Source organism: Erpetoichthys calabaricus, chromosome 13 (genome assembly GCF_900747795.2).
Source record: "Erpetoichthys calabaricus chromosome 13, fErpCal1.3, whole genome shotgun sequence".
Lineage (NCBI taxonomy): Eukaryota > Metazoa > Chordata > Cladistia > Polypteriformes > Polypteridae > Erpetoichthys > Erpetoichthys calabaricus.
In genome coordinates this window covers 134,256,118-134,277,085 of record NC_041406.2, presented here as the reverse complement: position 1 = coordinate 134,277,085, position 20,968 = coordinate 134,256,118, and the positions used below count along the sequence as shown (strand labels likewise).

At 36.4% G+C, this 20,968-nt stretch overlaps 1 protein-coding gene across 1 annotated transcript in view; it reads right to left on the bottom strand.

The window, feature by feature from the left end:
* Positions 1-20,968, bottom strand: part of col14a1a (collagen, type XIV, alpha 1a) — a 504,124-nt gene that overhangs the window by 148,858 nt on the left and 334,298 nt on the right. Inside the window, 1 exon segment of the mRNA XM_051935518.1 lies at positions 10,730-10,839. Within this exon segment, the coding sequence (XP_051791478.1) occupies positions 10,730-10,839 (110 nt within the window).

Sequence of the window (20,968 nt, the reverse complement as noted above, 5' to 3'; positions counted from 1 at the left end):
TGATGATGTGGGGATGTATTTCTGCCACAGGAACTGGCAATCTTGTCCGTGTAAATGTCATCATGGATCCCCAGAAACACCTGGCCATTTTAAAGAGGAATGTGATGCCTTCTGTTTATAATTTTAATGTTGGTGATTATTACAGTGTCCAACAAGCAATTGATCCAAAACACACCTCCAAGTTAAACTAAAGCCTGGTAGACAAATAGATCCTAGAAAGTTCTGGAGAGGCCTTCTCAGTCCCCCGATTTTAAATCCCTGGTAGGACTTAAAGAAGGCAGTTGCAGCACATAAGCCATCAACCATCAATGAGCTGGAGGTTTCTGCACATGAAGGATGGGCAAAGATTCCAACAGAGTGGTGCAAGAAGCTTGTCAGCACTTTCCAAAAACGGTTATTAGAGGTTAAAGGCTAAAGGATGCTCCATAAAGTACCGAAGCTGGGGGTTGAATAATAGTGCATATGTATGAAAAGAATAACATTTTTCATTTGAACTCAAATTTAAGTCAATTTATGTTCTCAAAATAACTGTGTAAAATGTGTCAACAAATATTTTTTGTTGTTAAATGAGGCTTTCTGTCATTTTCATTAACCCTGATTCATATAACTGTCTTTTGAGATGGCAGGGTTGAATATTTCTGATTGCAACTTTATATGCGTGCCATTTATGAAATGGAGATATTATTACAAGGGAATGCGGGTTATCTTACCTTAAATTTTTAGACTTTATTAAGCATATTTATATCAGCAGCCCAGAGCCTCCACTTTGGATTTCTTAAGTTCAGTTTATGGACCCTTTCAATTCTCCTTTTCAAAGGGTAATTTCAGTTGTATAACAAACTGCATTTATACTAAGTGATATTACATATGTGTACTTTTACTTTAGACAGGCAAGTATTAAAACCTTATTTTAATGGCAAATACTAGTTGTCTCAACTTTTTTTCTTTACATTTTTTATTTTGTTTTATGATATTCTATTGCACAGTGCTTTTTATTGAGAGCTACATGTTGGTGCCATGGGTTTGATTGACAAAACCTGTCTTTGTCGTATTATAGTATGAACCTGAAGCATTGCATCATGTATGACAAAGATCTGTTTGCACTCCACTTAACTGCTTATGCACTCTCAGACATATTTGCTGTAAATCAAAACTTCTGTTGGTTTTACTTGTAATGTAATCACACATCAGCTCCCATGAAAATCCAGTACCCCTTCTACAAAATTATTTGGGTGTTGAACACGTAATGAACAAAAAAAGGTGAAATCAGTGTGATATAAAGTTTTGGATTTTTTTTTGTCTAATTTATTTTCTGTAAATTATTTATTATTGACATATGTGGTGTTCTTAACACTAGAATCCCTGAAAGCCTATGAAAAAAGTCGTAATGCCGGGCCACCTTAAATTCCCTTGCACTGCTTCATCAACATTTTTGTTTTGCAAATGTGTCAATATGCACAAGCAGCCTGCTTTCCCATCCCCCACCGATGCAGATGAAGGTCTCCCAGCTCAAGTCTGTTTATCTGGGTCTGAGGTGTCTTCATGTGTTTAGGGTGAATAATATGTTGTTATCTGGAATACATACAACAATCTGGGTAAATGTAGGAAATGCGAGACAAGAAATGTTGAACACCTAACTAAAACAGAAAAGTTTTTTCACGTTATAGTAATAACGACAAAATGCTGACATGAAGTGTATAATGTGTGAAGACTGAAGTCCAAATATCAAATAAACAATTTCACAAAGGGAATAACAAAACAAGTGCACCTTTATTCAAGAACTAGTCATTTAACCCGTTTCAATAACGGGCGCTAGAACAGTAGTGCATAAACATTAGTAGGAACAGTCTATATTAAATGGCAAGGGACTTTGACCTCATTCTTTTTGTTGGACGTATTTTTCTTTCATTCAGCCTTTCTTTTGTTGATGTTTACTTGCTGAGCTGACCGTTCTTCGTGGGCTGCCGCCGTGTATTGTGTGTCTTTAATTTTCTGTGACAGTAATACTGTCTTGTACATCCGCTGGCTCGTACCGTCCATAATATACCTTTAATTTTCTCTGGCGGTAATACAGGCGTGCGCGTCGGTAATATGCCTTTAATCTCCTCTGACAGTAATACTGGTTTGTATGTGGCTGTAATATGCGTCACTGTATTGTGTACCTTTAATTTCCTCTCGCAGTAATACTGGTTTGTATTTCCGTAAAACGCCTGAAACTTTCTCTGACAGTAATATCCCAATACTACCGCGCATGCGCACTTCACCAGAAGCCCCGCGCATGAGCACTTCACCAGAAGACACACACACACGGACACCTGGACGCACAAAGGGATTTTATTAAAGAGGATATATCTAAAGAAAAAGAAATCATTCAATTTACATGTTGCTGTCAATGAGTAAAAGCCCAAGCTCAAATATCAATAGACAGAAAGTAGACATGTGTGCTTGGCTTGTGCTGAGGTAAGAACTGTTGCCTTGTAATGAAGAGGATGCAGGTTTGAGCCTGGGCTTTCCTCATTTTGAGTAGCTAGCTGCTATTATTATTATTACTAAAATATAATAAAACATACATTTGATTTGAGTCTGAAACACCAAGTGTAAGTTTTTGCTATTTTTGTAAAAGTTAGCATTTTTTTTTTTATTCAGTTTTCTTATCTCAGTCACATTCACGTAGTACAACGAACTTGCCTCTCCCTCTCTCAGTTGATGCCGTTTATCTCCATTCTTTTCACAACAGCAGCGGTGACCACAGTTGGTGCTGTGGTTGATGCCTGGTCATAACTGTTTGTTGTACCGGCAATCAATGATACGATGCCCTTGACTTCTATCAGGCTATCATGTGGCATTTGCAATTTGACAACAAAGACAACCGTGAAGAATGTGTGAAAAACGACAGATTTGCTGCGATCCTGGATATCTGGCAACATTTTGTTGAGAACTCTGTTTTGAGTTACAACCCAGGACAACATATTACTATTTATGTGTAACTTTCCAGCCAAGGTCCATTGTCATTTCTTGCAATACATCCCAACCAAGCCAAACAAATTTGGCAAAAAGTTTTGGATTTTGGCAGATTTGAAGACAAAGTACATGTGCAATGCCACTTCTTATTTAGGAAAAGATCCCAGTCAACCCACGGGAGAAAGGCTTTCTGAGACTGTGGTCATAAAGCTTATGGAGCTGTTTAAAGACAAAGGCAGAACTGTAACAATAGACAACTTCTTCACGTCACTTTTGCTGGTTAATAGACTGCTGCACCACAACACAACTCTGCTTGGCACCATAAATAATGTGCGATGGGAACTTCCACCTGCAGCTAAAGTCACTTTAGTGCACAAACAATTCTCCACATTTAGTGTTTAGGTCTGGCAGTACCATGCTCATGGTGTATGCACTTAAAAGAAGAAGTCTATCTGCATTCTCAGTACCATGCACCATAATATGGAGATTGGGCAAGACTGAAAAAAAACAAGTTCAAATGACAACTCATGTTCAAATCACATAGCATTTTCAAAAAGTGACGTTTACATGCACTGATGTGTGTGTGCATGTGCGAGAAAGGCAGAGACAGATTTGTTGTCATTTAAGTGGCTACTGAAATAAACACTTTTGCAAATGTATAATGAAACAAAGTGTGCTTTTATTCAAGAATAAAAGTGAATAACAAAAAATTCAAGTGACAACAAGATGCCAAGACGACATGATTTACCAGGTTTGTATGTCTGCTTATATCCCTTCAGTGATATCTTTTAAAGGTACCCAAAATTTACACCTGGTGTTACAGACTCAAATCAAATGTATGATTTTATTATATTATAATAATAGCAGCTCACTACTCAAAACCAGGAGTGCACAGGCTCAAAACCACAACCTTTTGTTTAGAAGGCAGCAGATATTACCTCTGCACCAGCCAAGCACACATGTCTACTTTCTGTCGATTGATATTTGAGCTTAGGTTTTCACTCATTGACAACAATATGTAATTTTTTTTTCTTTGGTTATATTCTTGAATAAAAGCACACTTGTTTTGTTATACCTTTGTGAAAGTGTTTTTTTGATATTTGGACTTCAGTCTTAACACGTTATACACTTCATGTCTGCATTTTGTCATTATTACCATAACATGAAAAAAGTTTCTGATTTAGTTATGTTTTCAACATTTATTGCCTTGCATTTCTCGTCATCCTACATTTACCCAGATCATTGTAGACATTGAAAACCCATGAAATACACGTATTCCAAATAACGATATATTATTGACCCTATACAATTCAAGACACCTCACACTCAGATAAACGGATATGAGCTGGGAGAACTTCAGCTGCATTGGTGTGGGTTGGGATAGCAGGCAGTTTGCTGCTTGTGCTGATTGACTCATTTGCAAAACAAAGACGCTGATGAAGAGGTGTGATGGAATTTAAGGTGGTCTGACATTACAACTTTTTTCATAGGCTTCAAGGATTCTAGTGTTAAGGGGGCAGTGAGGGAATGGTGGTTGAGGCAGAGGCCTTTTGAGCTTGGACACCCTGGAACCTGAATGTCTTAATCCAGCCCTGTCAGTAGCATAATCTTCATCATTATTATTAAGAATGGCACAAGCTGTACTATATATGTATTTTAACATACTGTACTATACATGTATGTATGTATGCACAACTAATGCCATATTACACTGTTACATCAGGGAACACATTCGACAAGCCCTTGTACTTTAGTACTCAATCACGGTCCAGGAAGGCCACAGTGGTTACAGTTTTCCATTCCAGACAGTATCCTAATTAAAACTCAGTCCTGGCTGATAATGAGACTTGGTATTTATTGTAACTATAAGCCTTGTTAGTTCTTTCATTCATCAAAGACAAATTTTAGTTACATTGTTAATCAGAGGTCCTCAATTACAGTTCTGGAGGTCTGCTATGGCTGCAGGTTTTCACTTCAACCAATTTATTAATTATAAATTAATTTATTCAATAATAAAGCAACACTTTCTGGGCTTAATTTTACTTATCTTGCCTGTTACAATTTTGAACCTTAATTGCTTATTTTAGTTTTTAGCAGCTGCATTTAAATTTTAATTGTTGTCTGTTTTTTTTTTACCCAGACATTAGTTAACAATGAAATGCTGATAACCAATAAACTAAGAGCTCTCCAGATAACTTGCTTCCTTTTAAACCTGTGCATATGTACCATGAAGTATCAATGTTAAAAAATGTTTAGAAATAAATGAGAGGGGAATTGGAAACTGGTCCATAAAACACAGAGAAGGAAACACTACAGTGAAATTAAAATGTCTCTTGGATGAATGAAAGCACTAACAAGCCAAATACTTAACTACCAAATTTCAGTATCAGCAAGGACTGTTTTCTAATTAGGAAACTACTTTGAATGAAAACCTGCTGTCATAGCGGCCCTCCTGGACCGTGATTGAGGACCCCCTGCTTTAGGTGTATTTACAAACTAGCACTTACTTTACCTTAAGTATTAATTTCAATGGGATAGTTCAACTTTTACTAGGGCACAACTTTGCTTGTGTATTTGTACTTTTACTTAAGTAAATTGTTTGACTACTTTCTTCACCATAGGTTCAGTTGACGTAAAACACATGAACAAACCTATAAGTAAAGTCAGGTTTATCACAGGACTGACACTGGGCATTCTATAGGCTATTGTGGAAAAGAGGACGGTGGAAAAAATTGGATGCCATCATAAACAACTCTGCCCAATTACTCTGGAGTGCTTCCTTGGAGTACTTCAAGCCACAGACTTTTACCTCTATAGTGAAATAAGCAGCACCACTGGGGATCTTTTCTGATGGCTGCTATTAGGCACTTTAACATTTCCTCCCAACATCCCTTGCTTCATTCCAGCCAGAAGACAGGAAATTATTAATTATTAATCTTTAATTTACTACATATAGTATTTTAGCATAATATATTGTAGTATGTGTGTAAGAAAGTTTAATAAGGTCACACCCTCAATCAAAGTGGTTGCCTGTTCCCAAGAGACTTTGCTTTTCCACCATATTGGTTTACTTACGGCATGTTTGTTTGTTTACTGTTATCAATTGTTTGTTATATTAAATAAAATACTGGAATTCACCAGTCTCTCATCTCCAGTCATCTGACCATGACTCCTGTACTTGGCTTTCTGCTAGCTAAACCCTGCAAACTAGTGCATTTCCAGAGGTCCCTGAAACCCCTCTTTTACATTGTGGTTTTTATTCTATTGTTTTACATTGTACTTTGAGTCGATATCTGTGTATTTTATATTTTTATGTTTTTTTGCTGTATGCATTTGAAAATTCCTTGGGGATTAATGAAGTATATGTAATCTAATTTAATTATGAGATGCTAAAAGGCACCTCCAGGAAGACTTTAGTGCTTGGAACATTTGCCCATTTTATTTTTTATGACTTTGATTAAGATTCTCGTTTGTCTTCTTATTTCCACTCATTTCCCAATCACTCTGCCCCATCAATCTTTCTGAGATCATAACAGAAACAACCAGAAAGAAGGCTGGCATAAGGTCAAACCATAATTTTCTTTAACACCTTTCTCAGCAAGCAAATAACAAAATTCAACAACTCAACACCAATTCCAGTGAAATATTATGATAGTCAATACCTATCAATATCAAAAACAGAAATCCCATTCAATGGCTTTTCATTAAAGTACATCCATTATTTAAATGAACAATATTGTGCCTTTTCTGTAATACAATATAAAATGTATAAATACTAACAACAACAGCTTTAAAATACTGAAAAAGGTTCAAGGATAAAACAACAGCTTCCATGGCGGGAAGATATGCAGACTTGTAATCAAGAGTCCTTGGTTCGATCTCGACTGCCTCCTATATTTGTCGTCTTCAGGAGTGAGCTGCTCTTATTGTTAATATTATACAGTACACACATACATTTGGTTTTTTTTTTTCTTTATTTCGTCTTATACGATTTCTCGTATTAGAAATTTGTTAGTTTTCGCATACCCCTTGGGGTTAGAGCGCAGGGTCAGCCATTGTACAGCGCCCCTGGAGCAATTACAGGTTAAGGGTCTTGCTCAAGGGCCCAGCAGAGTAGGATCTCTTTTGGCAGTGACGGGGATTCGAACCGGCAACCTTCAGGATACCAGCGCAGATCCTTAGCCTCAGAGCCACCACTCCGTCCATGGTTTGCATCCGTAACAGACGGTGGACATTTATAGTACTTGTGAAAGTTACCATTTTATTTCCATTTTTATTCTCTTAGTCACAATCACGATACATACTACCGCCCCCCACCCAGGGATCTGACGCTGATAGTTTTTATTTCAAACTGGGAATAACTGTAGATGTGAGTGGTGTTTTGAGGCAATGGAACTGGACATTCTCTGATCTGGAGGGATAAAAGCTGACACACAAATGCTGGTGAATCTGCCTTCTTCGTTTCTCACCGTCACTTCATTTTTTTTATTCAGTTTTATTGAGTGTTCCTGCTCACGCAGAATTAGTATGCACCTTATGGTCTATGATGTCAAAAACAAAAACAAAAACACAGAGACATAGGTATATATGATATTTGGAATTATTCATTTTATGACCTGTATAGTACATTTCGGAAAACACTGTGGCACAGATGTAACATTATTCATATTCATTCGCATAACATCTTGCGCTTGTAATCAGTGATCACGTGTTTTTTTTTTTTTTTTCCTGATCTTGCCAGCCTCCACATTGCTGTATGGGGTTGTTTCTTTTGTACTCCAGGACATGCAGAGGAAAGAACAGTACAGAGCGGTAAGTTTAGCCCTATATGTAATCATCAAATTCAAATGTTAACAGTTCACACACACGCAAGGACCTTCCTTGCATTTCTTCCTACATTTCTTCCTACATTTACGACGTGTGTACCTGTTGCGATGCGCATACTTCTCTCTGTACTTTGGTTTCTTTTATACAGCTGAAAGAGAGACAATATATGTAACATTTTGAAGAAATCATTTTACGACCTGAATAGTACCAATCAGAAAACATCATCGCACTAATGCAATATTATTTGAAAACGAACAGCGTCAGATCCGGTGTGAACAGCGTCAGATCGGGGGGTAGGGGGGTTTTGGGCCTTACAGCGTGATCGTGATTGAAAGAATAAAACGTGTTATAGCACACAGCAAATGGCCACCTGCATGTTCCTGCTTGCACTGAATAAGCTCACACCTTCTGGTGCACAGTGTCAACGCAGCACAGAGAAAAAAAGAAAGAGACAAATATATGGGACATTGGGTATAAATTTATTGCACTTGTAAAAGTTAGCTTTTTTCAGTTTTATGCTGTACTCCCCCACCAAACCCTGTCCCTCCTGATCTGACTCTAAGTAACAGCGGCAGCATAAATTCACACCTGATCTGACGCTGTTCGTTTTCAAATAATATTGCATTAGTGCGATGATGTTCTCTGATTGGCACTATTCAGGTCATAAAATTATTTCTTCAAAATGTCACATATATTGTCTCTTTCTTTCAGGTGTGTAATAGAAACCACAGCATAGACAGAAGTGTGCGCACTGCAACAGGTACACATGTAAATGTAGTAAGGACGGTCCTTGCGTGTGTGTGAACTGTTAACATTTGAATTTGATGATTGCATATAGCGCTGAGGGAGAGGTGCGAATGGATTTAAGGTGGGCCGGATCTACGAGTTTTTTTGTAGGCTCTGCTAATTCTAGTGTTAACCTGCAATTGCTCTGTCCTGGGTATGACATTAACCTACATCCAGCCCTACAAGCAGGACCTCCAACTTGCAGGGAAAACTTGGGGTTTGGTGGCAGGATTGGCACTCCAGCCACTGCAAAAAAAAAAAAACCCATACTGTTCCATTTCATTTGAACTAGTGTGGTGCTGAGGTGTCACCCACTGCATGGCTAAGCTCGAATCCTAATTTGGGATCCTGAGGTGGTTCATCATGTGGTAGTTGCGGCAAGGCACTGTATCACTGCATGATCTCAACCTCTCCTCTAACCACTGGAAATGTAGTCAAATACAAAAGAAACAGCTGCAGATCTGCTTAACTAGTTTAAGTACCCATCAAAATATAAATTATGGTTTTGTGGGCCAGCTTGATTATCACCTAATAACTGATGTACTTAAAAATCTCATTTGTCAGGGCAACAAGGATTCCCATTGGGATAGGATACACTATTGGAGTAGTTCTCACATTTAGTTGCTAAAAGCTTCAGCTTAATATTTTTTCAAATTTCTTTCAATGAGTTATTTTATCTCTAAATCAACTTTTTCTTTAATTAGCAACAACTTCTGTTACTCTGATTTCTAAAGTAGCTCGAGACTTACATTTATGAGCAATATTTATATTTTGAATAGAGTTTTCAATGTTTAACTTTTTTTCATTCTTCTAAAACTTCACCATTTTGTTCTTTGTAATACCCTCCTTTATTTGTATCCTAGTAATGACAATTAAATATGATTAGATTAGACACCAGTAAAAAACACTAAATGTTGATCAGGTACAGCTATATCAATGTCATATTCACAAGTATACTCCTTTGCAAAAAACAATATAAAAACACTAAGTCATCAATATGTAATATAAATAAATGCATGCTATATTACAATACAAATCTAATATTTTCAATTTTCCAATACTCGGTATCACTCCAAAAAATAGAAACTGGGAAATAACAGTTTACTTAATTAATGGAGGAATTCAATTAAAAATAGAAGTTGGGAAGAATCCCTACAGACACAGTGGGTCCCTAGGACTAAACTTAAGAACCACCGTCCAATGACATCTTTCAATCATAATTGAGAAAATGATCAAGTTGCGGAATATAGGTGATCAGATATTCTTGTAATACTTTCATTACTAACTAACATATAGACATAGTTTTTCTCAGGCAGGCAGTGTGATGTAGTGGTTGGACCTCAAACCCTGAGGTTGTGGGTTCAAATCCTGCTACTGATGCTGTGTGACCATGAGCAAGACACTTGACCTGTTTGTGCTCCTACTGGAAAACCAAAAGAAATGTAACCAATTGTATCATAAATGTTTTAAGCTGCCTTCAATAAAGGCACCAGCCAAATATTGTAATGTAATGTTTCTCTGGTTTCTGTTATCGAGGTTGGCAAATTCTGTAGACAGGGATGCAATTATAAACTTCAGTGTATGTATCTGATGTATCTTATAGCTGTCAACTGTTGTCATGACCACCTACATACCTCTGAAATCATTTTTCTGCTCCTTTTTGATTTAATTAATGTCTTTTTTAAGTTTAGCTGATAGCTAGGCTGTATGCAGGGTTAGGTCACAGTTCACTGAGGATTTTTCATCAGGCTAGATATATTGGTATGAAATCTTCTGGCAAATAACATCACTTGAAAGCAAAGTATTTCCACTAGGTGTTAGGAAGAAGTACACTTCCAATCAAAAGTTTTATAACACCTCTATTTTTCCAGGCTTTTTGAAATTTAGGCAGTTCAAATGGTTTTCTAAAATTTTTGACCAGTAGCATATTTAGGAACATAGGGGAAATAAGTGCCCCCAGTGAGCTAACGCGTTCATCCACTGCCAAGGGTTAAGTGACCACAGCATTTTACATTTTGTAAAGATTTAAAACGTTATTTAAATTAACAAGTAAAATTAAATAAAATATTTGAAGCCAAAAATGGTAATGCAGGATAGTTAGTAGTGTGAAAAAAGAAAAAAAACAAACCCTGAATGAATTAAAAGTTCTACTGACCTTATGAAAACTGCCATAGAATATCTTCTTAATTGCAGGACCTTCAAATGTGACAGTCTGGAACTCGCCTTTGTAATCATAATTGAAGAATGTGAGTGTTTCACCACCATCTGTAGACAACGGAATGTATTATTGTAAATAAAACCCTCTCTATTAGCTGTTGAAGAACTACAGGGCAAATTCACGAAGGGTAACACACACACACATACATATATAATATATATATATACTCCTAATTCAGGATCTCTATTCATAACTACAAGTCAAAAATGTAAAATGTGCTTAATTACAAAATCAAACATGGTCTTCAAGTTCTTTCATTCAAACATGAAGTTGAAAATTTACTCCTGCATTTAAAAACTTAAGAAAATTTTTTTTTAATATTTTCAGGATGGATGGGCATCCTGGCCAGGATGGGGACTGAATTCTTACCCAACTGGGAGGCTATGATGGAAGGACTATTGAAGTGGGGTCACAATCCAGCCGAAACGCCTTGAAATCTTCGTCCCGACTGGGATTCAGGAGTAATGGAACGACAGGGTGAAGGTAGATACTGGGGGATGTTCATACCCCAAAACGGAAGGTAGTACTGTTCCTCTATGCTGATCCCAATTAGAACACCCACAGGGTTGCATGGGAATTGGAGTGAAGATGTGCAGCCCTGTTGGGGTCCTTGGGTGTTGCCAGAGGGCACTTCCGGGGGAGGACAACACTGGTTTCCATGTGACAAGGAAGTGCTTCCGACATGCAGTACAGTGACAACTGAAGCTTTCCTGGGACTGACCCACAGCCTCCTGACTCTGACTCCCTGATGTGAGGTGGCAGGTTCCTTTTCAAGCGTGAAACCCACCAGGAAGAGTAGAAAGAGAGGAAGTCATTTATTTATGATACTGTGGCATTTGTTAGCTGTGTGCATTAGAAAAGTGGTAGGTGGAAATAAAAATCTATTATTTTAAACTTAGAATTGTGTTAGGAGATATTATGTCTGAGGTACAGGCCTCGGTAGTGCCCCTTTTTGGAAAAAGTACATATATTCTTTATCTCCACTAGTTTGCTAATTTCATTTTTAATGATACAAGGAAAGTGCTAAGATACTATACAGAGTTTGTTGTGTGAAAATCAAATAAGACCAATGAGTTAAATAAAAACAAATTTAGACTCACATCAGCTTGAAAACTTAACACAGAACACCTAAATGTAGAAAAACCTGAAAACATACAGTATATACTCCTTTGTATCATCACTGATTCCAGAAAAATCTTCCAGCTAAAAGCAGTCTACTCTAATCTTTGAAACACTTATTCCAAAAATAATGCAAAAAGGTGCCTAAACTTGCAGTGTCTTTCATTTGTCATTAAATACCAGAAGGCACTAATTCCTGAAATCACTGAATCACTAAAGAATGACCTAATGCAAGGACAATTGTCCTGAATTTAAGAAAACCTTTTTAAAATGCAAGAAAAAAGAATAAAAACCTTCTACTGTGGCATTAAATCAGTTGAACTGATTTTGAACAAGTTCAAATAGGTGTTGTACGACAGACAGGCATAATACATTTTGCCAGGCTGGAACCCAAATTCTGGCTTAGTGAACTGCTACCAGACACTTTTATTGCCAGCTAAAAGTCTTAGTTTTCCTGAATGGGCCTTCCTTTGGAATGCAACATCTGCGGTCTTATCTGATAAGATGATCAATACCAGACAATGTAACAGTTGGTGACATCTATCTCTAAGGCAAGGAATGGATTCATATTCTGAATAAAGGGCCATAAATCAAGGATGAGTAACACTGATGAACAGAACTTTGCACCAGTGGTAAACTATGAGAACTGGTCATAATTAGGCTGCCCATAGCCAGAACCCATAGCTGATAGGGTGTGGCAGCAACAAAGGTTGACACAATCCCTTTACTAATAGCAAGGTTGTCATTAGTCCAGTTTTGCTGAGGGACAGCAAGCACACAAGCTAATATATGTAACACTTTTCAGTTTAATTAAAATCGCACAACAATACACTATTGAGATCCTTTATGAAGGCCTAGGCAGAAGATATTCCACTATGAAAAGCTTTTCCAAGACACAATCTTTTTGTTCTTAAAAAGTACTAACTTCCAGTAGAGCATAACTGTGACCTCGAAAAATATAAACAAGATGTGGAAAACACATTACTGTTTAATAGTCTTAGTGTAGAACTGGATAAAAGCTTCTTTACTATATACTGTAGGATGCTCCCAAAGCAGCAATATGAAGTAATCAGGTTTAAATTGCATTGAATCACTGAAATATAATCAACCAATTAAATATTTGATGAGTGCTGCCTGGCATACACAATATTTAGAGATTATGGTACTCCAGAGCTTAGACAATGGCTACTACACATTTCATCTTAATATTTCAGTAATAATTAACAATAAAAATCCTTGATATAAACATCACAATTGATACAAAGTATGCAGATTAAGAATAACTAGAATTAAATTTTAATTACAATGAAAGAGATTGTATAATTTATTCAGCTGAGTGTCATGGGACTGGAGCCTACAGTTATTCAAGATGCAAACGAGGAACCAGCCTTGCAAAAACCACCTGATACACACTGCCAGACTCAATCAGATTTTTTTGTAATAAAAAATGTTCTGCTTTAAACAACAATTCAAATTTCAGACACTTTCTTCTCTTTTGGAAACAGACAATATTGTTTTTGTGACTAATATCTTGCAAAAAAGAACAGCTACAATTTGTTTGAACGAGAAAGCTATTCTTGTAACTTGAGTACCTCCAGAAAAAGTTGTCAATTTTCTTCAACCTAATCAGAAATACAGCTTGTTCTGTGAGGCACTGGAACTTGCTCAACACTCATTTGATACAGCTTTACCTAACAATGTCTAAGTTGGACAATTCATGATCAGGTAGGTGAACTTTAAAAAGGTCTTAATTTAAAGTACAGGTCACAACAAGACAAAGGCCATATTTAGCTTTCCAAAATGCCTCAAATGTCTTTAGAAGCCAAGAAAAAAAACCAGTGGCAGGGTGCGGGCTGGCATGTCATGTGCCAGCATTGCCAGACACTATGGATCATGTTGCTCCACTGTCTCCCAAATGCAGACAAGGTTTCAGCAGAGTCTCAGGACAGATGCCCATCCAAGATCTAGTCATAAAGCATTTGATAAGGAGTCACGTGAGAGGGGCATCAGAATAAGAGAAGTGGGGAGTTGAGAGTGTTATTTGTAGATGGGTGTAAAATTGGCTCTGACACAGGAAGCAGAGGGTTATGGTGTGAGGAACCCTATCAGAATTGGCCGATGTTAAGAGTGGTGTTCCACAGAGGTCAGTGCTAGGGCCGCTGCTATTTTTAATATACATAAATGATTTGGATAAGAATACAAGCAATAAATTAGTTATGCTTGCAGACAACACCAAGCTAGGTGGACAGGCAGATAATATGGAATCCATTGAAACTATAATGAGTGACTTCAATAGCATACAGGCTTGGGCAGATTTGTGATAGATGAAATTTATTGTAAGTAAATTTAAAACATTATAGTACATGTAGGATGTAAAAATGTAAAATTTGAATTCACAAATGGAGGTCTGAAAATGAAAAGTATACCTTATGAGGAGATTTAGGGGTCATAGTGGACAGTGTCCAGAAGCCATTAAGAAGGCTAAGATAATGTTAGGTTATATAGCACTATGTGTAGAGTACAAGTCCAAGGAAGTTATGCTCAACTTTATAATGCACTGGTCAGGCCTCATATGGAGTACTGTGTACAGTTTTGGCCTCCAGGTTACAAAAAGGAAACAGCAGCGCTAGAAAAACTCCAGAGAAGAGCAACTAGGCTGATTCCAGTGCTACAGTGGATTAATTATGAGGAAAGATTTGGAATAAGTTACCATGTAGTGTGCTAGATAGTAGGACTTTAGCGACTTTCAAAATTAGACTTTGATGTTATTTTAGAAGAATTAAGCTTTGCTGAATGGCCTACTCTCATCTAGATTGTTCTAATGTTCTAGTCACCCTCCAGGGACCACATTAAGGTAGACTAACACATCAGAATAATGCATCTAACAAAGTGTTTCATATCTTCCTCACATACTGCTGCTAAATATGCCTGCAGATACCATGCTCACATCAGTAATAGGACAGCCGGGGATAAACTCCACAGTGCAGGCATTAGGACAAAGCAACTTGTCAGAAGACCACATCTCCTACATATCATGCCAGACTACATATGTTAGATTTGTCTTCATTGATATCTGGGTATTCACAATACAGATAGGATACTGTTCCACTTCATGGACAGTAAGCTGAACAGAGTACATTACAATGCTGAGATTGTGCAGCAATTCATCATGAGAAAAGATTAAAAGAACTGAGCCTTTTTAGTTAAAGTAAAAGAAGTTTAAGAGGATACTTAAATGTTTAAAATTATGAATGTATGTGTTATGTTATTCAACATCTCTCTCTTTCCAACACTGTTCTCTGATGTCACTTCCTATATTGTTCTATCGGCCCTTGAAACGGACCATTTTTTATTTAACTTATTTATAATTTAATTAAATGTGGAATTCCTGGACATATGGCATTACACACATTTGATTGGCAAGCTATCCTGGTGATGGATTGCTCTGCCCAAAAGCTTTGATCCTGTGAGTATCTGCACAATTTCTTACTGTTTCCATTCTTTTTACAATTAAGTTGTAAAACTTGTCCAACTATTTTAACTAAAAGCACCATAAATTCCTTAGATAACAAAAAAGATGCATTCAAGTTATGATAACCAGTACAACACAGAAAACATGTGCAATGTTTTTGGTTCAGAGTTGTTTGTTCACAAGACAGGATGCTTTCAATGTAAATTGCCCTGTATATTAATTAGTTAATTTGCCTTAATGTTCCTGTAAATTACTTAGTAAATAAGTTCATTATAGTTTGTTTAGGCAAAGTAAAAAAAGCTTATTATAAGCAGTCTGTAGTCCCAAAAAAATGATCATTTATTTTCTCCAGGACAATAAATTATTGTAATTTGTGGTCAAACAGCTGCATCTAATTAATTTCAGTTGACTCTAATTATTCCTGTAATTTGGTTAATTTAACTAGAGGCAATTATTTTTTTAACAGTTTTTAATAACTTTACTAGGCAGAGTGATGGCTCTGAGGTTAGGCATCTGTGCCGGCAACTGGAAGGTTGCTGATTCAAATCATGAAAATGTCAGAAATGATTCCACTCCTCTGGGTCCTTAAGCAAGGCACTTAACCACTTAACCTCTAACTTGTAGGGAAAACTTGAGGGTTGGTGGCAAGATGGACACTCCAGCCACTTAAAAAAATATCTCACACTGCACGGCTGCACTCAGGTCCTAAATTGGGAACCCGAGGTGGTTTGTTGTGTGGTGGGTGTGGCAACACACTCTATCAGAGCATGTTACCAACTTCTCTCACTCTCTCTTTGATAACGTTATTCGTTAGGTAAATGAAACAAGCCAAAAAATGTGCTTACTTATGTGATCAGGTGCACTTTATCTAATACTACGAATAAATCAACAGGTGAACAACTGAGAACATTATTTGCAGTACTTCAGTTTCTTGTGTGAATAGAGTTAATTGACCTCTGTTGTTGTGGGATGTTCCCAGTCTTACAGAATGGCCCAATAATGCTGCTGGCACCTGTCAGGCGAAGGGTCACATCTCCAGATGTTAAAATTCAGGGCAGGTGTTCTATTGGGATAAAGTCAGTATGGAATGCAACCCAAGGCAGCAACTGCAAACCAGAATTCCACAGGATAGCTTGGAATTGTCTGTTTTTAGGGTAAGGTTGTATTGCTCACATAGAGATTTAGAACATTAGAACAATCTAGATGAGAACAGGCCATTAAGCCCAACAAAGCTTGCCTGTCCTATTCACTTAATTCTTCCAAAATGACATCAAGTCTAGTTTTAAAGGTCCCTAAAGTGCTACTGTCTACCACACTACTTGGTGACATATTTGAAATGTTTATGGTTCTCTGTGTAAAGAAAAATTCCTAATGTTTGTGTCAAATTTATCCTTAACAAGTTTTCAGCTGTGTCCCCATGTTCTTGTTGAATTCATCTTACAAAGTAACGGCTTTGATTCAGTGTGCTAATTCCCTTCATAATTTTAAACTCTTCAATCATGTCACCTCTTCATCTCCTTTTGCTTTAGCTGAAAAGGCTTAGCTCCTTTACTTTTTCCTCATAAACTCACCCCCCTGCAATCCTGGAATCAGCCTAGTCGCACATCTCTGGATTTTCTTTTGTGCTTCTATATCATTTTTTGTACCCTGAAGACCAACACTGCACACAGTACTCCAGATGAAGCCTTACCAGTGTGCTATAAATCTTGAGCATAACCTCATTTGACTTATACTGTATACATCGTGCTATATAACCTAACATTGTGTTAGCCTTCTTAATAGCTTCTAAACACTGTCTGGAAGTTGATAGTGAGTCCACTACGACTTCTAGTTACCTTTCATAAAGTGGACTGTCAATATTCAGACTTCCCATTGTGCATTCAAACCTAACATTTTTACTTCCTGCATATAATATTTTACATTTATTTATATTAAACTTCATCTGCCACAAATCTGCCCAAGCATGTTAGCTGTCCAGATCTCAGTGTAATGATTTGATGAATTTAAGATTATCAGCCAATCCTCCTAGCTTAGTATCACCTGCAAACTTAAGCAGATTGTTATTTATATCCTTATTCAAATCATTTATATATAATAAAAATAATAGTAGCCCTAGCACTAACCCCTTGAAGGACACCGCTCTTAACATTATCAGTTTCAGATAAGGTTCCTCACACCATAACCCTCTACTTCCTGTGCTTAAGCCAATTCTGCACCTATGTACACACTACACCCTGAACTCCCACCTCTTTAAGATTGATGCCCAGCCTCAAATGCTTTTTGACTAGATCTTGGATGGTCTTGAGAGTCTGCTGAAACCTTCTCTGTATCTGGGAGACAGTGGAAAGTCAAGATAAATAATATTGTACCGCATGTACCACTTGATTGTTCTTTTTGTTGCTTCCTCGTAGAAAAACATAACCTCACTTGTCTGAACCTACCCTGACTGTTTAGTAAAACATCGATTATTGTCATGTGTTGCTCAATCTTTCCCTCAATAATTCCTTCCATTAATGTACGTGTGATGCACTTTAAACTTACTGGCCTATAGTTGTTTGGATCTGCCCAGGCACCCTTTAAATATAATGAGATAATATTTGTCATTCTCCAGGCCATCGGAATTTCCCCAGTGCACGGTGATTTTATAAATATATGTGTCAAGGGTGTGTAGGTATATGACATCAGAAAAATGTAAGTTTAGAGAATCTTTTATTTCACTGTCTGTATTTTTAATTCCCCTTTATTATTCCTGACACATTGTATCTCCTTCTTGACTGTTATTTTTCTGCTAAAATACTGAAAGAATGTTTTTGGGTTAACTTTCACCTTTTCTGCTGTGTTCCTCTCTAACTATATTTTAGCTTCCCTAATATCCATATTTTTCAACTCTTTATTAACCCATGGTGAACTTTTTTTTTTTTTATTTTCTTAATAATTCCAAATTTTGGGATGAACCTGTCCTGCATTTTACGTAAAACTGTTTTAAACCTGTTCCACTGCTCCTTGGCTCTCTCCACTTAAATATTTATCCCAGTTTATTCCTTTAAGAATTTTCCACATTTTTCAAAATTTGCCCTACAAAATTTAATCAGTTTTGCTCTTTGGTTCAATTATCTCTACAACCTGAATTCCATCCTGGTTATTACAAAATACTAAACCTGGGCAGGTTTCCGCCCATGTTGGTGCTTTAACATACTGTGTTTAAAAGCAGTCACTGATTATGTCTAAAATATCCTGGTCTTTTATGTCTCCTCTTAATCTTCTTTTGCTTAAACTAAAGCTCTTTATCTTTCCTCAAAACTCATACCCTGCAGCCCTGGAATCATCCTAGTTGCTCTTCTCTAGAATTTTTCTAGCGCTGCTATGTCCTTTTAGTAGCCTGGAGACCGAAACTGCACACAGTACTTTTGATGTGGCCTTACCAGTGCATTAAAAAGTTTGAGCATAACCTCCTTGGACTTGTACTCTAAGCATCATGCTTTATAAATGAAAAACTATACAGGTATAACCTTCGATAAAGACTGATTCTAAATAAATAATAATAATAAACAAAGCCTTTTCAGTTTAAGCAAAAGAAGATTAAGAGGAGTCATGATTGCAGAGTTTAAAATTATGAGAGGAATTATGAGAAGAATTGATGGATGGATCAAGACTGTTACTTTAAAATGAGTTCAGCATAAACACATGGATACAGTTGGAAACTTCTTAAGGGTAAATTTTACAAAAGCATTAGTAAGTTTTTCTTCACACAGAGAACCACATATACATGTAAAAAATTAGCAAGTAGGGACTTCCAAAACTAGACTTGATGGTATTTTAGAAAAATGAAGTGTATAGGACTGGCAAGCTTTGCTGGGCTGAATGGCCTGTTTTTGTCTAGACTGTTGTAACGTTCTATGAGAGAAATATTTTGTAAAGAGTATGAGGTAGTGGAATAACATAGTTCTGTATCTATACTGATAAAATAACGCTATACTTTCCACGTATGTATTACTGTCCTTTTATTATAACACCTGAAGCTGATCTTTAGGGAAATTTGACTCCAATGCTCAAACAAGCAGGTAAAACTGATTTTAGACTTGTATTCCCCCATAAAAAAATCCTATTCTTTGGAAAATGCACAATTTTTGCATGCTGTCCTTATGGTCAGACATTACTTCTGATAAGCAGTGGTAAATGGGGAAAAAATCTACAGAAGATATATGTAAAATCATACATGTGCAGGGTTTATTCTGTAAGCTCACTACTTCATGTCTTGGATGAAAAAATATTGTAGAGCAAGATTAGTATAGAAAAATCAGCAGGACAAAAGATTTATCACTGCAATAAAAAAACACTACTATTTTTTTTGGCTTTGCTAAACAATCACTATATTTCATCAATATTTTTAAAAAGGAAGCTGATAGTTTTAACTGTCAATATAATTATCAATCAATCAATAATCAATAAGTTCTGCTGCCACAAAATTATATAAATAATAAAAATTCATACCGATCTTCCACACATTGATTAACTCTTTTCAGAGTTGATGCTTTCAGTGAGGGCTTTCAACATCTTTTACTTTATATTAACTAGTTACAGGCATGCACATTACATCACAATTTCCTGTTCTGATAGTGACCCAACTGAAACTTTGTTTCGGTATGTAAATTCATGCAGGCTGTTGTGAAACAACCATACAATTTTATGCGGCAGGTGGCACAACTTCAGATATACAACGTATTGCATATTTTTATTTTAACACTGCATCTTTACTTTATTGTTTCATCTTATCATTGCTCTCTTGATGCTCATTAAATCATTTGTAATGTATTTGTTGTATTACATGGAACATGTTCATAAAAAGAAAGAAAAAAATAGACACATTACAATAACAGTGTAAAAAGTAAACCTTGGGTTTGCATGTTTGCTCAAATGCAAAGAATGAAGGTATTTTACTTTAAATATATAGCTACAATTAGCTCTGTTCTTCAGTTTTTGTGCATCATTGTAGTTACAATATTAAAATCCTTCATGCCAGATAAATTTAGGTAATCATGCAATACACCACAGCAATTTTAAATTTGACTTCTAAGCTGGGTAAACATCAGCAACAAAATACTTTTGTTACAGATGCAAGATGGTATAGCCCCTGAAAAGGAAAAGTGCTATAACATATAACAGAATGGTTACTGGTACACCTCAAAGTAGGAATGAGCTTATGTGCTGTATTATATTTGCTCACCTGTAATGCTCATACTTAAAATTTGCCTTTAATTTTTATTTATTCAGAGAAACATTTTTAATTGTTAATTTTTCTTGTTATTTATCATTTCCTAATTTATTTTATTTACTTGTTATTTATTATTAACTACTAAAAACCATTGGTAAGACTCATAACTTTAATTTCCCAGATTACCACTATGTAAAACAGTAATAATTATAATGGCCATTAAGAAACTGACCAAAATAGTGACTTTTTTCAAAGGACCCAGGGGTGCTCTGCTAGATGTTTGTGGAAAAGAGTGAATATGTAATTTTTTAAGTTTATAATATAACAGATATTTCTTTCCACTGCAATCTAGTTTTCCTGATTGTACAGTACT